Genomic DNA, 26,418 nt, shown 5'->3' with positions numbered 1-26,418 from the left:
ACAACCCAATCCCCTTCTCCATTGCTCAGGTACAAATCAGGTGTAACTACTGAAATCGGTGAGGCTGGTGGTCGGGAGGGCAGAGCTCTGCCCCACCTCCCAATACCAGAAGCTCATCCCGTCTGTCCTGGGGGAGCACAGGCTACGAATGTCAAATCACAACAAGGGGTGGTCATGGGGAGGTGGAGGAACAACTGCTCCAAGGTTCAGGCCCCCGGTGTTTCCTTCCAAACGCCTCTAAGCACCCAGGTTTGAAGGGACAACCACCACCTCTTGTTCAGTCAACTGATGGAGTTAGGGAAAAAGACTGGATTTCAGGCATGTGAGCCCCTTGGAGCATCAGCCCATTCTTATCCCCCATGGCACTCCTGTGTGCCTGCTGTTGGGGCTGGAAGGGGAGCAGGGCAGAGGGCTCCGTGGGAACACAGGGAAGCTCAGAGACAACCCATCCCTCCTGCAACAGCACACACCAGTGCTAGCAGCTTTCAGGAACCAGACAGGTTAAATATTTGCATGGGAGATGTCAGAAGAAAATCTATAATGCAGCAAAGGCCTCAAAGGCACTTACACTGCAGCTACTTGATCCTGCACATACTTCCACACAAAGGACTTTGCACACCTCGGAAGTCCCTGGAGTGCTGATAAGGATCGCTGCATGGCCTCAGGGTCCTGTCCCTGGGTGGGTGGACACAGGAGGTAGGAGCTTTCCCCTCCCAGCCCTCCAAAGGGCTGTCTCCTCACTCTGCTGCCTGCAACCACCTTAAGGGCTTGAGGAGATAGAAAAGCCCAGGATCCCAGCAGCTTCAACAGAGAAATGAGCTAAAATTCCCTTCCTAGCACACACTTGAGCATCTTCCTGAGGTTTTTACCTCTGAAGTAGCTGATAAGGGCTTCAGTCTCTGGGAAATGCTTCCAGGCACTCTCATCTGCAACCAACAGTCTAACGGCAAAAAGGTGTCCTGTCCTGTTTCCAGGATCCTGAGCTACCCACTCGGTGCTTGCTGGGCACGTCTACGTGACGCGAGGCCAAGACATGTGGAAATATCCGTGCTGGTGCCAACCACACCAGCCCATGTACCCAACCCAATACAGATGTGCGAGCACAACACCCTGCCACGGGCAGTTAATGCTGCAGGGTGCACAGGACAAGATATTCAGCTCCTAAAGGCATTTGGGTACTACAATGTCACTTACATGCTGCTGAAGCATCCACTCTTTAAGCCTGTCACACTGCTAGTGGCTGCACCTTCAGAGATGCCCACCCCAAAATCCCCTGCCAGTCCAGCAGCGGCTAACCAAAGATGCCCAAGGAATGACTTGGAGCTGCCAGCGCTCCCCAAGCATCTCAGGGATCATCTCAGGTGAGCCTGCCTCACAGCTCTGCAGAAGGTGTACTGCTTCTGCCAGAACGGCAATACCACGGGGAAAAAAATGAGTCTGAAACAAAGAAGTACTCTTCTCTGGATTGCCCACTCTGGCTCCTAAAGGAGCTTTCAGACACAATCCCTATAAGCTAACTCTATTAATAACAATGTTCGTCTTGAGAGAAGTCTAAATGAAAATATTCACTTAAACTTGAGGTCTTGAACCAGTCCATACATATGAAAATCGTTTGACAGTTTAGTGGATATAAGACCAGAATAATTACCAAGGTAGGTCTTACAGGTTTTACCCAATTTAAATAAAACAAAACAAAATTATATATGTATATATATGAGGACAACATTAAGACCATAAGTACCATGATACCTACCCAGATCTGCACTACCCAGAGTCCGGTCATCATTTACCCACATGAAAAGTGTGTGTAAAACATTGTCATTCTGACACTGAGCCGTTTGCACCCATTTGTAGGTATATGAAAACAGGATTAAGCACTGGAGAATAAGACTTGGCCTCTTGCAGATGTTTTATACATAATTCACCATAAGAGACACTAAAAATACTGTGGCAGTAGCTTTAATTATGGTGAATAAGCTTATTTAGACAAGATTCAGTAAAACTGCAGGCAATCGGTTGTGTGCTTTAAAAACGTCTGGGCGGGGAGCAGCAGTGAACAAATTCTGAACTGAACTTTACCACCTGCGAGCTTGCAATGACTAAGACGTAGGCCTGGAAAGAGAAACGTTAAAAATGTTAGCACAGAAATTCCTCTATCTCACCAGGGTGTCTTGCTGTCTCCAAACACAGCTCAAGTGGACAGTATTTCTACAGAGGCAGGAAAACTGCTTGAAAAGCTGCCAGGCTCCAAGTCTGGAATTAGTGAAGGATGAGCCTCAAAAAGTTCAGAAGCTCTGTTATGCTTGAAAAAGCACCTAAAATGAAAAATAAAGGGCCAAACCCTGATGTCTTTGATCATTCTCATTTGAATAAACTCCTACTGACATAGTAAAGACCAACAGACAAGGACCTCAGAACCTGGCCCTGAGCGTGCAGCTGAAATTCATCCAAAGTATTGGAGTCTCTTGGGTCTGGAAATAACGTGAACCTTCCCCGTCCCACGGAGGGCTAGAATTACCACAAGAACAAACTTTGCAGAAGTTATTTTGACTCTCTTGTTCCCAGTCTCAGCTGAACCCAAAAAAAATACTGATGTACACAAAAATAACAATAAGCAGAGAATGACAACTATGGGAACCCCATGTACTCTTGCTTCTTCAAAGCTGCTCTCTTTGTGGCCAGAGGCGTAGGACAGACTGTATTCACCCCGAAGCACTCATCCATCTATCTTGGGCAGCCTGGTGGTTGGCTGCTCATCCTCGGCAATGAAGTAGGTGTGATGTTAGCATCACCACATCCCCTCACCGAGGAGTCCCAAGCACATAAATCTCTCCCCCTGCCAACACCGTGATGGTTTCACACACTCCAAAAGTTAGCCCCATCCAGGTCCTCATGTTGTATTTGTGCATACTCCAAATTGGTGTCAAATCAGGAGCGATGCATAAGGTATTTGCGGTGTTAGTTGAATTAAGCTATCAGCCACATCTGGCACAGAAATGAATGTTACATTCTCCGTATACCATGCAGGTTTTATTATTCTGTGCTGCCCAGTAAAAGTTGAAAATATGACAATTAATTTTACAGATAGGAACATAAGCATGCTTGTGCATTTTCTCAAAGGGGCTCATTGTAACTCTCCTTTCTTCCAACAAGTTAAAATATGTTGAAAATAAAGTTGCATGATGCTACGGTATTTTCAATGGGATTCTTGTGGCTCTGGAACCCAGAAGAGCAGAGGCAGCAGCACAACCTACCTGAAGAAAATGTTCTGGCATAGAGAACATTTCCCCATATGTTTTAAGATTTTAAACAGGGATCAGTGTTACAAACGGATGCAAACACATTTTCAAAGAAATACAACTGTTTTTTTAATGCTCATGCTGCTGACACTCGCTCTTGCCATACAGAATATAATGTACTAGTAAGTGAAGTATACAATTGTCAAATGCCAACATGACTTTTCCAGTAAAGGCTGAAATAGGGGAGCAAGAACTGATCAGCTGCAGAGCCTGGTCCTTCCATTCCAGGGATGCACACGCTCTGAACCAACTGCAGCCAAGGTGTCCCTCAGAGGAGGGTTTTCTATATCAACCCCTTAAAAAAGACCTCTCCCCACAGACATAACACAGTTCTTCCAGCTATTCTCAGAGCAGCAGCAACAGAAATAATAAAAATCTGATAACAAATTAACTCTGTCTTTAGCATCTTTGGTTTCATATCTATTTCTGGAAACATGTTTTTTTCTTAACTATTGCCTTTGGTAGACAGCATATGTAGGACTATTTACCTGCCCTTTACTTCATTTTAAATTGCATGAAAAGTTTCAAAAGTGTTTTTTTTTTCTTTTCTTTGCATTTCTATAGTCACTTGGGACAAAAGGCATCTGGCATTGGATATTTAAATAAGACCTGTCAGAACTGTAAAATTAGTTTTACATTTTAATAAATGTATTTTAAAAGCTCTAATGCAATTCTGTATTCAAAGCCCAACTGTTCAGATTTAGAAAAGGAGATTCCAAGTTAAATTTCAATATAAAAAATAAATTGAGTACAGAACTAAGCCAGTTTTCTTCTGTGGCATTACGAACAGGAGCAGCAAAGGGGCAATATCTCTAACAGCTTACTGTTATTCTGTGTTTAAAGAACCAGTGTTGATAGCATGAAAATCCATATTATTGTTACTTATTCCAGTTTCAATTTACCTAGAGACACACATCTTCTGTAAAGCTCAGATTTGGTCCCATATTTACATCCAAATGTTTTTTCCCAAATACTTCAGTTTCCCAAATACTTTAGGCTCTGCTTGTCTGTATGCCCATATGCTCAAACAGAACACGACCTTGTCCTGCTCCAGACCCTTGTCCCAGCTGCCCACATTTCTCCTCTCCCTGCACTAACGGGGGTGACCCTGTGGATCCGTGCAGGGGAAAGTCCCTCGACATGGTGGGTGACGCGCTGGCAGGGATGCTGCTGCTGTAGGTGTCCAGCCTATACCTGTCCTAGCACAGAGGAACACAGCTTATTTAACTTGGAGGGCTCTTTAATCAGCATATAATTCACTTTTTAAAACTTCAGACTTTGGGACAAAGGAAAAACACAAAGGAAAATCCCTCCTCCCAGCCCTTGGTACCCTATGTCCATGATGAGCACATCGCTCCTCCCTAGCTGGACACCTCGTTACTCTCCTCTTATCTCCTACAATCTTTAAGCAGAGCAGAGTACACAGAACAAGTTTCCCCTTGGTTATTTACATACAGTAGAGTTGAAATATTTAAAGGCAGCCCTGATGGCCACATCTTTAGCCTCCATGGCCAGGCCAAGGAGCTGAACCACCATTCACTTTTGTGGCAGACAAAGCCACCTTAGGAACCAGGCCAAGGCGACCAAGTTGCCCCATGGCTGCTGCCACCCCAAACTCTCAGATGGCCACCGCTGCTGCAAGAGGAGCTGCGGGGACCATGACATCCCTCACAGGCAGAGCCCACAGGTGTCTGGGGGCCCAAGGCCATGCCACACAACTAGAGACAGCCCTTGGGAAACAACAGCCTGTCTGAAAGCGTTGTAGCCCCCTGGCAGGGTTGCAGCCACCTTAGGGCTGATACACAGGAGAAGAGCAGTTCCTCCACCTGAAACCTCAGAAGGAGCAAAGGAACCAGCTGCTCTGAATGAAGAAGCTTCTGTGCAAGCTCCTGGCAGGGAAAGGGGACACCCAGGAACCTGCCAGGCCTCTGGCCCTTCACCAGGGAGGGGCAGAGCATAGGCGTGAAATGAGCAGAGACCCTTTGTAGCCCAGGCAGGGACAGGGAAGGGAAATGCCACAGGTGTGAGCAGGCTCCACACAGCCTCCAGACTCCCCACAACAGCTGTGGTGCTTGCCTTGCCTCTGCCTTCCCGACTCAGCGGTTTGCTTCAGGTCCACCTCCAGTGTGAAGAGTTAAAATTCATCCCCAACTGGCAAGAACAAGGAGGAGACAAAAAAGCAGGATGCTGGTGAATGATAACAGTGGGTGGCCGGTCGCCCGTGGCTGGTGCGCTCTGCATACAACAGGCACAGCCAAGTGTGTCTGGCCACAGACAATTATTTCACTTGAGGTGTGTGAACCGGGAGCTCTAAGAGCCATTCTCACGGCGAACCAACCAGCCATGTCAGGGAACAAAACAGCTCGCCGTGAAACGTCCCTCTCCTCGCTTGCGTCTCCCCACAGGGTTTTTCTGTGTTGTCCTTCCCGCTGCGGCATTTGCAGTGCTCAGAAAAAAGCAGGTCAAACATCCTCAAATGGGGTATTTAGTGCTTCCCCTCGGGTTTCTGTGGCTTCCCTGCCATTTTCCTACTGGACTTCCGAGCGCGGCAGTATTTATTGGGTAGCGAACTGACCCCTCGGCTGCGGTGGGCGAGAGTGCCTGACGTTAAGTGCTGCTAATGCGTTTTGCATTTGTGCTCGGGGGCAGGAAATCTCAACTTCCAGTGCCAAGGGGTTAATTATAATTTATATAGCAAGATCTCAGGCTGTGTTTTTTTTTTCTCCAGCTAATTAAGAGGTACAATTACCTCTGAGAATCAAAGGGATATTTTGGTACCCAGCTCTTAGAAACAGATTACAGGCACTCAGAACACAAGGACATCTTAGCTTTTTTTTTTTTTTTTTTTTTTTTTTAACGTGTGCTTCATTGTTGATTGAGATCATTAAAAATAAATTGTCGTATTCATAATCCACCATTAAAATGTACTAGAAAATGCCTATGAAAACAGTCGCAGTACATTGACATATTGCCCTGCTGCTTTCCCAGGGATTGCCTACATTTCCAACAACACATTTTCATGGTATGTCACCTGCCACTCTGGGCTCTGGGAAGAGGCACAGATCTGGGCAGGCTCACACCCTGCCTGGGGCTGGGGGCTTCCTAGGAGCAAGTCAATCCCCTCACCTCATCTGCCTCTGTCGGCTCCTTTCCTTCATGTTTGCGCAGAGGTTTAACAACTACAGTTCTCTTCCTCACCCCTCCCAGAGGTGTCTGCCAAGCCATTTGCAAAGGGTTAATGTAATTGAATATTCAGACATGGGGGGGTTGGGTTGAAGATGGCAAGAAAAACTTCTGGGGAGCCTTGAGGTCCTGCCCTGGGGAGTCACCACAGCTACACACACAGCACAGGCTGCACCCTCAGCCTGTCTTGGCACAGGCTAGCACATACGTATTGCACCAGACGTTATTTTTTAGGGATGCAGCGGACTATTACTCCGGGAAATGAAGCGCTTAAGTTAGAAACTGGTGCTGCGTAATTGTCAGCAGACCACATATGCTACAGGCAGTTACACGGCAGGCTCTCACGCATCTGTTTCAGCAGCTTTCACCCTGACCTGAAACACAGCTAGAAGCACGCGTGGGGCTGGCGGTGGCACTGAAAACCAACTATTTTTCTACAGAGGATACTAGGAATGTCCACCCATTTGAGCTAGAAATGAAGCATGTGCTACCAGGGCCAGCAGAGCTCAGCAGCTGGTATCTAATGTCACCTGCCTCTGCCCACCACTTGATTAAATCTTCCCAGGTTTGTCTGGCTGCCCTTTGATGTGCAAAAGTAGCTAACTGGCTGTGTTGAATTTGCTGCAAAGCAGGAGGAAGTACACAAACCAAATACACGCTGTGAAAAGCGTTATTGTTAAATTATGAGGAGATAATGCAATCAACACCTCGGCATGGAGAGATGCTGATTGGTACTGCTCATCTCAAAGGAGCTCCGAGAAGTTCATTTGAAACCTGACAATCAAAAGCTCTGTGGCCTTCACACATCGTGCACGTCCTTCCAGCCCTTGAACCACTCCTTGATAGGCAATCCCCAGAGAAAGGGCACAGCAGTTGGCACAAGCTGTGTTACAAGAACATTTACAATTTACCCCAACCTGCAACAAACAGAGCAGTCACTGCATTTCCAGGACTACAGCAGTCACCAAACAGAATGCCTGGTTTCACTGCGGGAGACCGAGTACAAATAAAGCAAGCATTCCTATGTAAAAGTTGATATTTGGGGTATAAGATGGGGATAGTACTTTTTAGAAGGCTTATTATTGTGTACAGGAGGGGGTAAAAAAAAAAAAAAAAATGCACAAGACCTTCTAGATGGTGCAAGACAGGAAAGCTCTGCTGGAGGGACAAACCGAGACTTCATCACTGCAGAAAAAGCCACATCTCTCTCCTAATGCCAGGTACAGCAATGGGCGCAAGTGCACATAAGGAAGTAGCAGGCTGGTAAAAGATCTGGCTCAGCACTCGAAAAAGCAAGACAGGAATCACAAAACTGTTGCTTTGGAGTCCTAGCCTAAGCCGCTAACCTGCAGAACATCTGGGGGGGAAAAGGAATTGTGAATGCTTGATAAGCAGCACAACCAAGTTTTACAGGACAGAAAAAGAAAGGGAGGATAGATCCAGAGGGAAATACATATCTACCTTTCCTCTCCTTAAAGCTTGCTGTTTATTGAAGAAGCAGCAAAAACTCCAGCACACTTTAGAATACAAACGCTGACAGTGAAATTCAGAGCCCTGAACAGCTTCCAACAGGGAAAATATACTGACCGCAGTCTGTTTGGAGGTCAAACAAAATCAATAGCCTTTCTCTCCAGTCTGTCTCTAAACTGAGCTTCTTTCAAAGACATCCAGAGAAAATGGCTCATCTTTTGTTGTTGTGTGTGGTTTTGGGTTGGGCTTTTTTGTTTTGTTTTGTTTTTAAGTGGTCAAAGAGTCACAGGAGTATAGTATAAGAAAACTCTTTCCTCCCTCAACATACCTAAAGGATTGTATAAAGGTCAAAACTGCCCATCAGTTTTACTACACAGTGGATGAGTTATCCAATTCTTGGGGAGGAAACCAAGCTGGAAGCTGCTTAACACTTGGTAAGAGAGGAAAAAATAAATCAATGTATTTGCTTGATCAGGGTATGTTTAAAGCTGGTTGTCAATTAGTTCGACACAGTTTGCTGTTAAAGAGCACAACAATTTAGCCCCAGGAGCTGAAATTTGCTGCGTTTCCTCAGGTTCCTCCTGCTGAGAGACTGATATTGGTTTCAGCCAGGTCAGGCACTGAGGAGAAGGGCTGGGGCTGAAAGTCACAACAGCAAAGCGGGGCTCGGAGAAAGGAAGCCTGGAGCGGATACAGCAGGACTGGGGACTCCAGTCTGGAGTCTGGGAAGCAATCTGGAGAGACAGACTCAGGCCAAGGGATTTCCTTCTCTGCCTTTCCTCCCCATTCAAAGTACACAGTAAACTGGTTTAATGTCCAGAAAGGAGTAAAGACAACAGATATTGTTTACAGCACTGGTGCAAAGCATGCCCCTCCACTACACAGAGCACACCTTGTAATGAACTACAGGTTACACCCGTGGTGCAGAAAGGTACCATCTTTACAAACATGAGTCACGTCAAGCTGAGGGAAAGGGCAGAAGCACCATCATGGCAGCATGGAAAATTTTGACTGCTTCTAATTTTTACAGGCTACAAATTCTTCAAAATCACAAGGAGGAAAGGGAGGGGCAGACCACCACAAGAGGCTTCCTAAGGGTCCCACTGCCTCTGATGAAGAACCACTGTCTTCAAAGTAACTGATCATTGACAACTTGATCAACCAGGTCTGTTCTGATAATCACTGTTGAAAGACACTCACCAAATCACAGAATAATTTAAGCTGGAAAGGATCTCTGGAGGTCACCTGGCTCAACCCTCTGCCCACAGCAGGCCCCTCAGGATTAGACTCAGCTGCTCTCCAGCTCCTGTGCAATAGTCTGCTCTCCTCGAGAATGCTGACATCCTTGGCTTGGGTTAAGAATACCTCAGGGTGTATGGTTATTGTGTCAGAGATATCGCTGCAAACGAACAGGCCTGGGCTCCAGCAGCAGTGGAACTGAGAGCAGACCCCAACAGCAACCACATGGCCATGGCCATGCCCATGACTGCCCCCACGATGCCTGCAGCCAATATACGTGGAGCTGCACTGATTCACATTTACTTTTTGGGCATCAGGAAGGTATTAACATCCGCTCAAAATCCAGCCACCATCCACACAGCTCCCACTGTCCCCAGTTTTTCACTCTGGAGGTCAAAGTTTCCTCTCCACTCCCCTACCACACATCTCCCCATTGACTCTGTGCCTCCACACTGCAGCTGGAGGACTGACGTCTGGTGTGCTCCCACACTGCTGATTTTTGCTGCTGTCTGTACTTATTCTAGGTATATCAGAGCTGCTACACGTCTCAGTAACTTCCCTTCTGCCTGCAGCATACACAGCATGCCAGCCCCAGAGCTACACGGATCCTGACTCATGCACCATGCTGCGCACACATATGCTGAAGGAAGAAGGCTTTGTTCCACCAGCCGCTGCAAAGGGCACCTCATTTCTGAGCAAACATATTTAGCATCTCCTAATTAGGATTTTAGCTTCATCTTATGCCCACACAGGTTTGATAGTTCTGGCACTAGAAAACCCTGGCAAAGCCCAAAACAGGTCTCAGCACTGGTGACAGTCAAATGTTCACCCAAACTCATTACAACTGCAAGAACAACCAAGGTGACTCTCCAGAAACTAAAATGCAGTTTCTTTGTTATGCTTTTGAGCTCCCCTCCTCCAGTCCTTCCAGGTGGCTCAATTTATCCAGTGACCATACAGCTCTTATGTTTACTTGTTAGCACCCCCAAATTAGTAGGTGTAAAGTCAATATCCTTTTGCCTATTTGCTCCTAACAAGTCACCAGTCAAAACTTTAACTTGAAAAAAAAAGTCAAGAATGCAGATGCAGAAGCAAATGAAATAAAGGTAAGAATTGCTGCTGACCAAGCGTCACACAAAGAAAAGGGGCTAGCCTGGCCACGCAGCACCGTACTATTGTCATGGGCTAAAACCTAACTGCTTTGATTTGCCTCCCACTGGCTAAAATGGCTTGAAATGCAAGGTCTTAACAAAGGTGCAAGACACAAGAGGAACAGGAGGCACTGCTGGGCACTTAATCTCCTTTCAGTCTCACACAGTCGCTTTGGAAAAGGCTCTGCTGAAGTCCGAGGACTTTCATGACCACAGGCAAGAAGAAACTCAGGGCTCAGTCATAAAAGAGATCCAACACTGTGAACCCTCCAGCTCCACACAACAAGCAGAAATTCTGTTCAGGATTTATACTAAAGTTACCCATAGGCAAGATCCAGGCTTCTGAAATCAGAGACAACAAGACTGATGCCAATGAGACAAGACCAGCTTTCAGCAGCTGAGTTCACCCACTGCTTTGACACATGTAATTTCGAACAAGGAACCCCAAAATCTCCTCGAGTGGTGAACAGGGAGGGTTATGGGAAGGATATCCCCCACATAATCCCCCACAGGGGAGCCAGGGACACAGTGCAGACCTCATGACCATCCCTGGCCAAGCACTGGAAGCCATTTGGACATTGCTTTTCCACTTTTTAGGCTTATCTGGTGCATATATGCCATCTGATTCTTAGCTCTTCCCTGCTGCTTCTCCACATCACAGGGTCTTCAGCTCTTGCAGTGGCTGCGGGTGATCTTCTCCTGCTGCTACAGTTCCCTCTTCATATCTGGTTGTCTGCTTCCTCTCCTGCTTATTCTTGGAAAAAGCACTTCAGAACAAAGGGTATAAACCAAACCATACCAGCCACGCCAGCTTGAAGCCTGGATCCCAAGTGTATTTCGCCTACCATATGCTCCAACACCGACCAGAATATGTTTCAGCTTGCGTCACCACCATCCAGGCACAACATCCACTCCTCCTCCGTCGCACGAGCACAGTTCTTTGATGAGGAACAGAAGCAGCTGAGGATGAGGACTCATCTCCACCGCGCTACCTGGGGCCAAATCCTTCCAGCCAAGACAGCTGCCATCCAGTTGTGATCTCTGGGAAGCTGCTCGTTGGAGAAGACCCAAAGCTCATTACTGTTACAAGAAGGCTGGGTCACAGCAGATGGCTGGGTTTTCTCTTACTGCTTTGGTTAGAAAAGCACCCTTTTTAGCAGCTGTAAATGCAAAGGAGAAGGCCTTACAGGCAGTCATTTCAGCTCTCAGACACAAGAGGAAAATAAATTTGAGTGCTACTGAGTGCTTCTTCAAACTCAGTCACTCCAGGTAGCATATGCAAAAGATAGGCATGTTTCTAAAGTGACAACAACAAACATCAGGGACACAAAGCTCAGGAGACATTTAGAAGCTCTCAGCTTCTATGTCACCATAAAAGCCTGAATCGTCTCTTATGGGCATTCTGAAAATACTTAAAATTCATTAGGGACAAAAGCATGCACTATTTATTGCTGGCATGGCTCATTAAGAAAGATGCTCACACAGTGCAGCCATGCAACCATCTCCCTCCAACCCCAACACTCCTCTCTCTCTCACAGTAAGAAAAATAATGATTTTTTATTTTTTATTTTTTTTTACTGGGCCTTCTCTTTCCCTTTACTTCCAGCTTGCCTTCCCCTTCTTGCGAGCGCTGAGGAGACCGCAGACGCTCTACACGTGTTCTCCTCTGCATCCGACTGGCAGGCAGTCTGGAAAATGCCAGTATTGGAACGGCCTGAATTCAGCGGTTTCTGAATGCTGATCGGACACTATTTCGTTCAAGCCACAGATAGTCACTTTTGGGGGGTATTTTCAGCTCCCTTTTTGGACTCTTCCAGATTTCCAAGCGTCATGCATCAGCAATTTCTCGTCTTCAGAGATTGATATTTTTCACCTTTCTGCTCAGCCTGAGGCTCTGTGCAGATTCGGAGGGGACAGGGCTCTTCTCTCCTCTTCCAGACGGCCACGCAATGCTACTGGCATCGTGAATGTTTGCTGTGCTCCACCTCGCGACTGCGGAAATTCCTATCTGGTTTTTTAAAAGTTGAGGTAAAATCTGAGCAATTAAAGTGCCTTAGTTTTTATAAAGCCTAACACCTTTCTTGAAGAAACCCAAACCTGAAAACAGCAATGCCCTCACAGCTTCTGAAAATACCAAAATCATTAGTTTTAACCAGACTACTGATACATTCTCCATTACCACCATCTCGTTAGCACATCCCCATTCATAATGCTGTTATCTTTTGGAAACCTACAAGGGTTTATTGCAACTCTCGTGTTGGAGATCAGGGAGGTACAACCCAAGGATGTTGAGACAGAGGATGAAATTCATGCCATTTCCTCCCAGGTGAGGAGCAAAGGTCTTTACCCCACCACCTAACCTAGTCAGAACACAGTGGTGGAGGTTCTCCAGCTGAGGAACACTGCTGCCACCACTGATATTAAGTCTCCAGCAAAGCAAGCTGCTGAATATCAGTCTGCAAACTGCACTCTAGTGACACACCATCTTATCTTCAAAAGCAGAACTGTGCTCTTCACGCTCCAAGTTTTCAATTTCCCATCCTCTGTTTAAATAGGCATGAAGGTTATCACCATTATTCGTTTCCCCCAAACGTTTCTTACAAAAGACAAACCTCACCGGCCTCTTGACAACTCACACAGTCATCTACAGAGAAGCCAAAAATTACTAGAAGTCAATTTATTTTTATTTTACAAGGTTTTCCTCCTCCCTGCAAAGTAAAAGCAATTTAAAAAGCCCTTCAGAAACATTGCAGTGACTAGCCTATTCTCTGAGTACTCTTAATTGTGTCCCAATAACCAACTTGAATTCATGCTTGTCTGGATGCTTAGATACTGGAAAACCTCAGAAACCACAATACAGTGCTTGATAACAGACATTAAAATAAAACAACTAAAATCAACTCAAGACGAGTTCTGTCAGCACTTTTGTGTACAATCAGTCATGGCCTAGAAATATTTAAAATTATGCAAACATCTTCTAGAACTTTATCTCCCTATAACAACATGAAGTCCCCATGTATAAATTTTGGATAGAAGTAATTTTTGCATGAATATGCCTAGTGCCTATTTAGAATTGCTAAAGAGAAAGGGAAGCCCCAACTTTGTTTTTGTGTTATTTCATCACAGAGAAGAACATTTAGCAAAGCAGCTGCTCAAGCTTCATGGGAAAAAACGTAATCACAGCAAGGCAGGAACAGATAATATCATATTGACCTGTCTTCAGGGTCTGGGCATTCACATTTTCATAAAGTGCCTAGGAAGATAAATCACTATACTAATAATATTTGTATTGATTATCTAAACTGAAGCAGCAATCGACTCCATTGTCTCACTTCCTCTTAAATTGCTCACAGATGGGATCCTATTTCCTATTCTGCATTTCTAATGGGAACACTTAAATCACAGCATAGAATTATATACACAAACTGTTAACAAAAACTCTTTTACGACTTGCATGAAAATAAAGATTTTTCATTTTGTAGCTCACTTTCCACTCTGCACAGAAATTAAAAATGACAAATTATCAGCAGACCTTTATATTACTTCTCTTCATTATTTCTGGGCACCTAACATTTACTGTCAGACAGGACTAGGTTTTTCAAACACCAAGTAGTGATTATAGGGGCTTTAAGTACAGACAGAGCTAAAAAGTGACTCTTTTTTTCCCTGAAAGTAAAGGCTCTTTAAGACAAGTCAAGGCCCAAAAGTCGGGAAATTAAAGATCACTTTAGTGTCAGAGGAAAAACAAACAGCAGCTTCTGCTGTAAGGGCTACTACAGGTACTTACACCAAACAGGGACTGCAGAGGCAGCTGAACTTCAGGTGTGAAACAGGCCACAGTGGGAGTTTGGGGTAGCAGCTATCAAAAACAAAAGTTTAAGAAACCAGCAAAAACGTACATTGTTTGAAATAGGCTTGTCATAAATCAAAAAGCAAAAGGTTTCTATTTTTTTCCCCAAAAAAAAAAACTTTTCATCTTGCCTAAGGAGAGCTTTCTGGCACAGACACAGAATAGAGCAGAAAAAAAAAAGTCTGAAATGTACAGATGGTTCGTATAAGACGATTACAACATATTCGCATGGCTGCTGAACCTTTCAGAGTCAACTCTAAGGTGACGGCAACTGAGCCTCCTCGCCGCACGGGGAAGCCTGGGAGGTCCAGCTCCAGCCCCACTGTTCGTGGCTCAACAAAGCCGCGAGTCGGCTGCAATGCTTCAATTCATCCCGCCGCCCCTCGCTCCCCGCGTCCCTGCGCCTGCTTTCAAAGGAGAACTTTGCCACTGGCTGACTGCACCACCCAGATGAGGAGGGGAGACATTTTAAGGGAGAAAAAAAAAAAAAAAAAAAAAAAAAAGCAATCAGGGGATGTTGGGCAAGAGGAAAAAAAACGAGACACAACACAGCAGCTGGACAGCGAAGGCTTCTCGGGCTTAGGCCAATCACCAGGACCCATATGACTGTACAGCTGCCATGGTGAATGATCATCGCTTACTCTGAGGTCAGCTCTGCCCCCGGGCTAAGTAAGTGAAAATAAATGGTTTAGAAGATAAAAGGTCTTTTAAAAAAATTATTTGTCTTGTTGTCATGTCAAAACTGTAATGGGAAGAGACTGGAGGCAGCAATACGTAGTTTAAATAGGAAACAGCCATCCTGATGTTTCAGCTGAATAAATTACAAGGCAAATCACAGTGCATTCAGGCTATCTGGCTCATCTACACTGGGCCAGACAGGCCCTTTTCCACATACCTGGCTCCTGGGAAGAAAAGCAGGTTTCTGAATGCCGAGCTTGTGGAAATACGGCTATTAACTAGCCTCAGCCACTGCTTGGGCTACATCTCCCATCTTCCTTGCAGGTTAATTCTGTGCCTTCCAGCCATGAGTCTAGTTTTCCTTCCTGATCTTCCCAGGGGGATCAAAATTGATTTTAACTATTCTAGGAAGGGAAAGGGTTAATCAGTTTTCCCAAGGCAGCTTGCTGTTAAGGTGCCAGAAATACTGAGGGGAAAGAATGACTTGCTAAAGATGGGACAATGGCACTGGTATTTTGCATTTGTTTCCAGGCTTTGAGATAGAACAAATGGGAGTCATTAATGAAATGAGTTTAGGGAGTTCTAAATTAGCTGTCAGGCTGCCAAACCCAAAGAAGTGCTATGTCAGCTCATTAATTCTGGAGAGGGCAGGATTACCCAAACCTAGGAAGGAATCCTGCAAAATTTCGAGTCAATTAAAGGAGGCTATTTTGCTATAATAATATTTTCCGCACATATTACACCTCCTCATGGAACAGAGCCCACTTCTACCACAAATGAAATCTCTGGCGGGATGGAGTGTGGCTGATGTCTAGACAGCTGTAATGCGCTCTCCATGGGCTTGTCCACTGGCATCTCTGGGAAGCTGCACCAGAACAGCAAGCAGGACTGCCAGCTGCAGGGCACATCACCCAGCCCGGGACAGCCCCAGGGAGGATAACCCATCTCACCAAGCTCTGTGCTTCCCCTGCACACATGAGGATGCTGGTTGCAGCCTTCAGAGCTCGAGATCTGCCCACCAAAAAAGAAAGTACAGGGTGCAGTGATGTGTACGCCACCTGTGATGCATGAAGGTTCATCGTGCACGCACAATGCTTTTGCTTCCCTTCTTGGTCTGCCTGATGCCAGTCCAACTCCGTGGACTTCCCATGCATTTTGTTGAGTCCTGAGCTAAAAGACCCTGTGCCCAGAGGGAGTCCTTGAGAGCACCCCACTGGCTTGGGGTCAGTCCATCCAGCAGCCAAAAACACCAGTAGCCGATGGGATGCCGGGGATGAGAGAGACCATACCTGTGTGCTCTGTCCCTTGTGTGGGGGCATCTTCAGACAAAGCCTCCCATAAATGAGAAGATTTTATTTATTTATTTTTAACTGGAATAGACCAGGTCAATGGACAAAATAGCAGTGGGTGATAACCTGTAGCACACTAGCTAATAACCCGTCTATGTACACTGTGCCCTCACCTTAAGGATAGCCAAGTATTTGCCCTAAATAAAAGTTAACTCAAAGGAAAGGGTGAGCACAAACACGCCTCACATCCCCCTCACGTCTGTCACTTCACATTGCCCCTCAGGACAACAGCAGACACTTTAAAACAAAAATTACATGGCTGTGAAATACAAATGAGGCAAAAAATGCCTTCACCCAACCAAGAGAGCTCTGTCTCACCAACTGCACCGGATACAAAGATAGTGAACAAACAGGATAGAATGTCTTCTGCCTTTTGTGAAATGAAAATAAATGAAAGGATCTAAGGTTTCAGGTCACTGATCCCTCTCTTCCCTATCTGTACCATTTATCGGAGGTAGAATATAAAGGTTCCAGGTCCTTTTCTTTTTTTGTCAGCACTTTAATGGTTGTTTTTTCTCCTTCCCCCTTTCATTTTCTGAATGAAAGGACCACTTAGGAACCTGTAAAGTAATAATAAGCTTATAACAGGAATATTGTTTTTCTGGGCCAGTGCAAACTCTTCTGAATAGGTTGAGGAGATTAAAGTAAAAATGCAATCTGTAAATAGATCAGTTATTTAATTAGTTTATAGTCTGTTAAGAGATAATTTTTTGCTCACATAGATCCGTCTGTTATCTAAAGATCTCAGAGCACTTTAGGAACATCAATTAAGCCTTAAAAGAAAACAACCTTGGGAGATAGGTAAGTGTATTTAGATTAATTAGTGTAGCTGTGAGCAGCAGGCATTATTATTAGATTTAATTTAGTCCAATAATTGACTTATCTGTTAATGGATTCTAATTCATCTGAGAAGGGATGAAATCCATCTGATTAAAAGGATTACATCGACTCAATTAATTCTATTAACTGACTTAATTTGCCGTTTAATAATTCCACACATGGGGCCAGATCTTGGCCCTGAACAATGCACAAGCCAAACATCACATACCAGAATTATTATGCCAGTAAAACTATGCATTACAGAGTTGCATTTTTCCTTGCACATGGGACACGTGGGCCCAGATAAAACATTCAGGGGGGCTTCCTCCCGTTGGACTTCTCCTGGCCCCGCAGAATGCTCTCTCGCTGAGCCACGACTGCTCGGTCATTTTGCTGTGCTTGTGATGGCTGCCTGGAAACGAGCAATTCACTGCCTGAGATTTGTCACTTCCCCTCTTTTCTGGGCATTCTCTTCAACCAAGAGGTGAGAAGTTTTACAGAAGTCAATAAAACCTTGCAATAAAACTAACCAACTCTCCCTCCTTCAAAGGCAGAATAACCCTCACACGCCAGCCATTTGGAAGCTCTGTATGTGCAAAAAAATAAAAGGCATCTCTTCACTTGGACACACTGTTCTTTATCCAGTTGTGAATGTATGGGAGGAGAAAGGTGCTAAAATGTTATTAGCTCCCCATCCTTTAACCTGGCTAGTGCTTATTGTTCATGATGAGCACTATGGACCATAGCCATGCTCTCTCTCTCTCTCTCTCTCTCTCAGAAGTACTTCCCACACTAAGCCCGAGTCTGCACTGCCCTTGTTTAATATTACCTTCTCTTAATTGGGCTGAGTTCTTGGAAGGACACAGCATCACTTTGAAAAGCCAAGAAAACAGCATCTTGCCCCCAGCGCAGAGACTCTTAACACACTCCATCCCCTAACCTCTGCTGAGCCTCCTGCTCACAGCCTGGATCCTGCAGCAGTGAGACTTGGAGCTGGAAGCATACTCAGTAACACTTGCATCTCACAGCTTTCCAGTTTGGCACCTTTCTGCATTGCCTGTGCTTGTGCCCAGGCGGATACAACTGTCCCCCACGACTGCAAAGCTGGAGCCCAGCACAGGCGTTTCGAGATAGCCCTGCCTGGGTTTGTAACGCAGCTCAGGAAGGAGTAGGCAGGAGAACTCAGGGCTGGAGCCAGCTCACGTTCCACCTCCACAGGCACCTTTTCCCACATCTGTTGCTTTTTCTCAGATGTTGGCTCCTGCTCGTCCTCTCAAAGCCTTCCCCAGGCTGACATTTAGTCTCTGTAATCCTTCCAACATCAATTCACATCACCTCCACCATGATCTCGCCTTTCCGTGGGGACAGGGTTAAGACAGGGGAAAAGCTGCGGGAGACTGCATCGCCTGCAAGGGCAGCGCAGCCAAGAAAAGGAGTGGGAACTGGGCACTCCCAAATGCTAAGCCTAGCTCTGACTCACTGTGCCAACTTAAAGGCAGGAAAGGAAGAAAGAAGAGAAAAAGGGCAGTAGGAAAAACAGCCATCTGCTGCTTAAGAGGAAAGGTGTCCTCCTACAGAGGCTGTTCTGACCAGCTACACAGATTTGGATCAAAAGTTCGCAACTGTTCAGATCCCCAGACCTGGTTTAAGCCTCTCTCTGGTCTTGATCAAAGGTTACTCCATAATAATGCCTCTGGGGGAGGGGTTCCCAGCACATAATGAATCCTGTGTCATTGCCTTTGTATCCAGTTTTGGCTGTAACACAGATGGTTCTCACTTCAGTAACTCCGACATCTCTCCCCCCTTCATTATCACAGCTAGGAGCTCTGCATGGTCACATCCTGGACCTCCATGCCCCACCTCACTGTCTCCCCGATTATCATGCTCTAAGTGTTCCTGTGCCAAGCAAGATGATGAACAGATTTCCATAACCTTTCAGCATGGCTAGAAATGGGGAGGCTTTGCAGCTTGACACATCAAGGAGTTTTATTAGTGGGAGAGGGGGAGGGAGCAGGCAGGGGTGTTAGCAAATGGCCTCAGCGGTCAGTCAGCTCACATCAGGTTTTTAGAAGGATGCCAGCAACCAGGAGCAGAGAGGATTTGGTGGCGAGCAGCAAGGAGCTCTTCAGACTGGAAATGTAAGGCTCTACAATTGTGCGGCTTCTCCACTGGTCACGAGCACTCCCCTGCGCTAGGATTTGTTGTTCAGACATGATTGCATATGTATGAAGGGGACAAGATGGGCTTTGACACATAAATTAGCACTTGTCAGCTGCTCACGGGCACACTTCCCTGCTGCACCCCACTGTAAATGCTGCCTTCTTTCACGGAGAAGCAAACTGCATCACGTTACCTGACATTCACCGCGGGCAGGAGCGCTTCCTGGGAAGCTAGCAGCTAGCACACAGCAACTAGTTTACATATCAAACCTTAAGAGAATGAATGTAATAACATGACACAATAATTAGCAGCTGAGTGGCACTTTGCACTCCTGTTTTCTCTGAAAATTTTGGAATGACAAAAGACAAGGTTGAAAATCCCTCAGGGCAGAGCTTTTCCTGAGACTGGGTGAGTTTGCACAACAGCTCTGGGGGCTCATTTCACAGCAGTCAGGCACTTTCTAGCTGACACCTCCAGTGGCACAGCTCTGCACATGTTGGCGTGGCAGTAGCTGCCCCGCTGACAGGCACGGACCGTATGTCATCCTGTCCAAAGTTCCCTGAGGGAATAACAATTCCCATATTTTGTCCTGCCCTTCATCGTACCCCATTTCCACCTCACCAGCACGGCACATGAAGTCAACCTCATGTGACATGTGCATGCCGGCCAACACATACGAACACATCTGCAGTGACACATACGGACTGTATGTCCGTAAGAGAAAAAGGACCATTTCTCAAAACAGCCCTGAAACCCTTCCAACAACAGTCATTCAGGCCTAAAACAACTAGAGCAAAATACCTCTGCCAAAGCCATCTCCAAATGTACCAGCATTAGAGTTTTGTTTTTTTGCATAGTACACTCTCCTGGAGGCATTTCTATCATAACGCTTATGTGCAAATCAAGACAAAAATAGTTGATCATTCTGCTAGCCTGTGCAAGTTAGTTGCATTTCTGCAGGATCTACGTGCCCCAAAATTCAACTTAAGGACTCAAAGCTCAAAAGTCTGCTTAATTTCAGCTCAAAGCAAACACACACACCCAGAAAGATGAGAGGATGCTTCACTCATGCAATGGGATTCATCCAAACTCAAGCCCAGGTCATAACCACAGCTCCCAAGTTGCTAAGCCCAGGGCCCGAGTTCATTGGGAAAAAACATTCCAAGTCACCAACCTCAGTATCATTTACAAATTACACCAGGCAAACTGTAAGCTCATCTGATAGGCAGAAAAATTAATTTTGTCTTCAAGCACCATCATGCACTCATAAACTGGGGCATTATGGTACTGTGGGAACTGCCCACAGCTGGGCACTAGCACTGCAAATTCCACGTTCTTAATCTGAAAAGTTTCTCTCTCTCTTTTTTTTTTTTTTTTTTTTTTCCCCCCCTGTGATCCTCTGCATTTTATTGCTCTTCTCATTTTTCTACCATGAGGTTCTCAGGCCAACATAGTGAATTCAAGCTTTTGAACTGGAGTCTGGGGGATCCCAGTAAATATTCTTACCATATTTATCTCCATCTTCTCCTTTGGCACTGATCCTCCTGCCCAGCACTTGGATGTGTTTCCCGCTTGTCCTGCTGTAGAGCTGATAGAGCCGGAGCTGCTTCCTGCTCACATCGTCCCTTGCTCGCGTTTGGTTCTCCACATGTATCCGAAAATCTACATTCTCCTCGGCAACAAACATCTGAAAGCAGAAAGGAGGGTGGGGGAGAAAGAGAACAGAATAACCTATGAAACAAAATAAGCATCTTGGATAGAAAGATTACACATCAACCTGCCAAAGGGCACATGGCGCAAGACGACTTAGATTTGGCTGGCCTTCACTTGACAGTCGAGGCCGCGGTATCAGGCACTCAAAATGTAATTCTATCCAGAGCTGGCTCTAGACAGTAAACCAAACCTGGATTTTTACAATCAAACTGTGGGGGGTTTTCTGAGTAAAAACTTCTGCTCGGTCTTGCTTTGATTTAATCCTGGTCAGCCACACTGACCATAAATTAGGCTCGCTTTTGCATATGCATAGACTCTACCAAGTTACGCAGACATGTATGGGAGAAAGGGGACTGACAATTCCATTTCAGAAAATTTGTGCTTCACCTTCAGCAGCTGCATGGATTAATGGCAGGGAAGAAGTCAAGGGAAAAACCTATTTATGCCGATATTAGTAGACTGGATTCTAGCTACACACAGGCATAAAATCTAGTATGATAAAAGTGCCATTTGTTTGTGGGCCCTCTTCAGCATGTTTGTTTCCAGCTTTGCTTTAGTGAAGCCTGATCACTGCTGAAGGTCGATTGCTGCATCTTTGTCCACTCCAAGTCAGGGAGAGATCATTTGGATCAGCAAGAGCACAACTGACACGTCCAGCAGAGAGGTCATTACCAGCGGGGTTCTGGGCACTTGCGCCTCTTCCTGTGTTTTTTCTGGCCAATAGATTAAATTAACCTTAGTTAACTACAACCTTAAAATATTACAAGAAACTTTCTCAGCCATATCTGCCCTTCTCTGGAGATACTGTTTCCAATCTTAACTTACGGTTCCCAAGAAACACTGAAACAGGATTCCTGCTTTTGCTTTAGAGTCATCCCAGCTTGCCCAAGGTCAGAGGACCAGGCAACCAAGATGCTCTCAAGAAGGCCCTCCCGACTGGGAGGTTTCAGCAGCACACACCCAAAAGCACTTCACACCCAAACAATACAAAAGACCAGAAATCACTCCATGATCTGCCCTGAGAGCTTTTGCACCACTGTGACCATGCTGCCCATACAAATCCAACAAACAGACAATGTTTTGTTGACAGACTCCCTTCACAGTATAATAAATAATTCAGAAACCAAAAGCAGCAAAATATTATTGAGAAGCACACAAGAACACTACCACAGAACAGGCAATTTTTAATTTGACCATGACAAATAATGTTCAAAGCTTACTCATTGTTGATGAGTTCTAATGCTTTGTACCACTTGCATGTAAGAGATGAAATCCGCAAGAAGAATCCCACGGGAATTTAATATTACCTAGGTTTGGGGCTGGCAAAGGAATGACACTTGTTCCTAGCAGGACTTACTACTTCTACTCCTAACACATTCCAGCTACAGCACGCTTGTCCTTCTAGCCTGAAAGCAGCAATGTTCTTATATATTAGTGGGTGGATGGAGCTCACGATGAAAATGAAAAGGAGTCAATAAGTCTTGTAAAGGTCCATTCTGAGCTAAAACACATGAGAGCAAGTGGTCAAAGCACTGAATATAGACCCTCTTAAGCCTCCTACATCTGTCGTCTCATACCAGCAAGTACTTCGAAGCCAAATAACCAAATACTCACTAAAAGTCAAAACTTCAAAAGAACTTTTTAGCTTTTCCAATTATCAAGTAGACACACAGATCAGCAGCAGGAGGAAAACTTCAGGCTGGCAGTGCTGCTTAGCACCAGACCTTCACTAAGCAACACAAACAAAAACATTATATTCAACACGGTGGCAACAGCAATGAGGTTCACAGGGATGTTACAGAATTGCCTTTGCTGCCCTTATTAAATGCTGTGTTTATGCTATTTGAATCCCAAGTCCTAGGAGAGAAACCTATTTAACTCTCTTATTTTACTGTCAGAAGTCAAAAGGAGACTGCAGGAGCTGGACACACACGCTGCAGAGCGAAGATTCAAGGTGATGCTGTGTCTAAACAGACAGTCAGCAGGATGACAGAAGTGATGGGCAAGAATCACACAAGTAATAGCAGCAACATTTCCCACTCCCAGCAAACAGCACAGCAAGAAGCAAGAGCACGCCTAGCCCTTGCACCTGCCAAGAGGACATGGCATGAGGCTAGCAGAGCTGAGCCTTTGCTTGAGCCAAGCTCTGCTTACTTCCCTCTCCAGGGTCACCAGAGCTACCCTTTGAGTAAAGCAAGCAGGATTTGGCTTTTAACATGAATAATATTAATTTTTTTTCTTCCTACATTTCTTCTTGCTTTCTTTTCAAATAATATTGTTACAAAGGATGCTGACCTACTAAAAATAGAGATGTTCAAATAATGTCAACAGTCTGCCTCATACCCACAAAAGCAAGGCTATTTGCAGTTAAGATTCTGGCTTCACCATTCTAAGATTTAAAACAGATTTTAAACCAAGATGACGTCGCTCCATTGCTTTCACCACATGTTAATGAATTTCACATTTTTTCTAGGAAAAAACAAAACAGGTGGGATTTGAAGTAGGGGGAAGGGAAGGTTGTTTTGCTTTCTTGGAAACTTCAAATAGAAAAGGCGATCTATTTTCCAAAACGTGTTTTAATTGTCTCTTTGCACTGAAACACCTTCAGGGTGGACCAGCATCCCCACACTTTTCCTTTGCTGTGTCTGGTCTCCTATCCGTACCTAACAGCTTTCGTCCCTAAGCCCTTTCCCACAAATTCACAAGGATGAAGCCCTGGGGCATGCTAGGACAAGGCCCAGGACCATCCTCAAAGGCCCTGATCCTCCCTGACTGTACCCATGTCACCACATATAACACAAGGTCTTTCAGTGAAAGACTTTTAACTTGCCAAAGCAACCTCCTTAAGAGGTTTATCACTAGAGGAGATGAGCTGCGTTCACCTGGAGCTCAAGCACTTGCACCATGAAGGCCCCAGCCTGTAGCCAAAGTGCACACATGGCTTCTGGGCCATGCATGGAGCCACCTTGTGCTGGAAACAGCTCCAAACATGTTTCTCACAACTGTCCTGCATGGTACTGCATGACAACCAGATAATAAAGCGCTTCCTCCCAGCTCGAGAAGGGTAAGCTTTTATGCAGTGGGATGAAGTCAACTATTTCTCCCCAGAACAGGGCTCCCCCCAGCTGAAGGCCTGGCTGGGCATGCAGCTTAACTCCAGCACCCAGCAGCTCATCCAAGCACAGAAGTGGCCTGGCAGGGATCAGCTGGGGACACTGGCCCACCAGCAGGGCCATCCAGGCCTGTGCCACTCTGCCCCTGACGTTACAAGCCTAGCTCTAAAGCAGGGGAAGAAATCCTGAAAAAGGAAGGTGGAGATGCAAGTTCTCTCCTTGTGGCTGACCTGTCCCCCTGGTCAAGAAGCCCTGATGCAGAGAAGCAGTGAATCACTGGGATTTAGCTGTGCGCTTAAAGATAAGCACATGCTTAATCACTCTGTTGAAACAGGATGCTCTGCTGGAGCATAGCCAAAGTGAATTAGCTGTGCCAGCCTGGGCTGCATCTGGCCCACAGCAAAGAGTATCAATATTCTAAAATAAAATTTCATGCAGTGTTGATTTCATGAGATAAAACCTATTTGATCATTGCTGCAATCCATTCTCACAGTATCCCTGCCCTAAAGAGTATACTCTCTCAAGCAGCTAACTTTACTGAGATAAGGAGGTCCATTTATATATACCATAAGAGTGGCTCTCCTTCATAAATCTCAAAAAAAAATTAGTAACATATGCATCCTTCGGTAACTGATCGCCAGCACTCACTCAAAGTCACCTAAAACCAAGTCCATTCACCCCTAAATATATTTTTGTAACAATCACAACCACACAAAAACAAATAATGTCTTCAAGTCCTAGCCACACTTTAAAACTTTAGGGCTTTAAGTTGTATTCACCAAAGCAAAATGAAATCTTTTTTTTTTTTTTTTAAAAAAAAAAAAACAAAAAACAAACAAAAAAAAAACATTAATGTGTCATTACTGCATAGAAAACATTACACACAAAATGACCACTTTTGCCTTTTAATCTGATCATCCACACTAACCACCTTGTAACTGCAGATCCTGAAAAAAGCACATAACCCAACTCCCTGGAAATTACCATTGCTTTTCCGTTCACTTCAACGAACCATAGATGAGGCCCTGGGCCAAGCACCTGCATGTGAGCCGTCTGGGGGCACCCAGCAGTGTTACATGCCAGCAGGAAAGTAAATTTGCAGCATCAGATCAGAACTGCTGAAATATCCTTACTGCCGCAGTAGCAAACCTAAAAATCCAAAGTTCATCACAACAGCTTTCCAAAATCAACGGCTAATTGCATCTTCTAGCTCCAGACCAGGAACATGACTTACATTCTCTTGAAACAGAAAAGGATTTCTTACATTACTTTATCTCCTCCAGCATTTTGTTGCTATTTGGCATTGTATTGTGGTCTATTCTGCAAATCTATTCACCTGGTATGGACCTTCACTACCTATGGGGGACAATTTTAGCATCTCCGAAGAGCAGGTGTCATTTAGCTCCATCTAGTTCTCTGCCTGCTGCTTATAGTCTGCAAAGTCTAACAGCATCACATTCATTTTCATTTGTATTCTTCCTTTATTTTCCTTTCCAAACAGTTCTTCATCCATTTATTTATCACTACATTTTTCAGCAATAATACACAGCTACAACAGCATACCAGAAATACAGTTGGCAATATAGAAGTTTATGCAATGGAATAAATAGCAGTCCTTTTGAGGAAAAAAAAAAAATCACCTCAAGCAACTGATGCATCTAAAATGCCTCACCAGAAATATGTTCACTTCTGAAAATAAGCAGCTCTCCCTTCTCTTTGCTTTCTGTTTTACTTACCTAAGCATTCAAAGTAGGTCCGTTTAGTCTTAACTCCTACTCAAACGGTCACAGAAACTAGAAGTAACGTCTAATCCGTCTTCTGACAGACTACAGTGGGAAATTTTCAGTGCTTTTTTTGTGGAACGGCTTTCCAACAATGACTGGATTTCATTTGAAATAACTTTACAACGATCCATCAGCTTAAAGAATGACTATCATATTTGTTAAATCCCAGATGGAGGGCAGGGAAAGACAATTTTGCTGATGCTGCCTAGGGTTTCAGCATTAAGTAATCCAAGAAACAGTCAAGAATCACAAAAACCTCTGACAGCAACACCGTGTTGTTAGTCCTACACAAGCTCATGCCACAATTCTGAAAACACCACCACGTTGTTTTGAACTGCAAGCAATCAAAGCCCCGCCAAGGTCAATGAAATCCTTACGGTGCCAAACCATGTTTACGGGATTTGGCTTTCCATTCAACCAACCTCTGCACACTCTTCATTTTCTATTTTTAGCTTTCCGGTAAAAGGGAATGTTAATATGTTATTGTTCATGTCATAAAGCGTTACAGCATTAGATGTCCAAGGCCCACAGCATGGCCAAATTAGCTGGGAGTTGGACTTCAGAATTTCCTGATTTTTTGCTTTTTATCGTACAGAGTCTCCAAGCCTCA

General features: G+C 45.0%; 1 protein-coding gene across 2 annotated transcripts in view; it reads right to left on the bottom strand.

Annotated features, from left to right (window-relative positions):
• FGF18 (fibroblast growth factor 18) overlaps nucleotides 1–26,418 on the bottom strand; it is a 69,444-nt gene that overhangs the window by 23,783 nt on the left and 19,243 nt on the right. For both annotated transcript variants that reach the window (XM_082771873.1, XM_082771872.1), the window contains one exon: nucleotides 20,705–20,885. In XM_082771873.1, coding sequence (XP_082627999.1) covers nucleotides 20,705–20,885 — 181 coding nt within the window. The remainder of the gene's footprint in view (nucleotides 1–20,704; nucleotides 20,886–26,418) is intronic.

Source organism: Aythya marila (assembly GCF_965140915.1).
Source record: "Aythya marila genome assembly, chromosome: 14".
Taxonomy (NCBI): domain Eukaryota; kingdom Metazoa; phylum Chordata; class Aves; order Anseriformes; family Anatidae; genus Aythya; species Aythya marila.
Note: the sequence above shows the minus strand (reverse complement) of the source record. Positions and strands in the feature narration are given on the sequence as shown.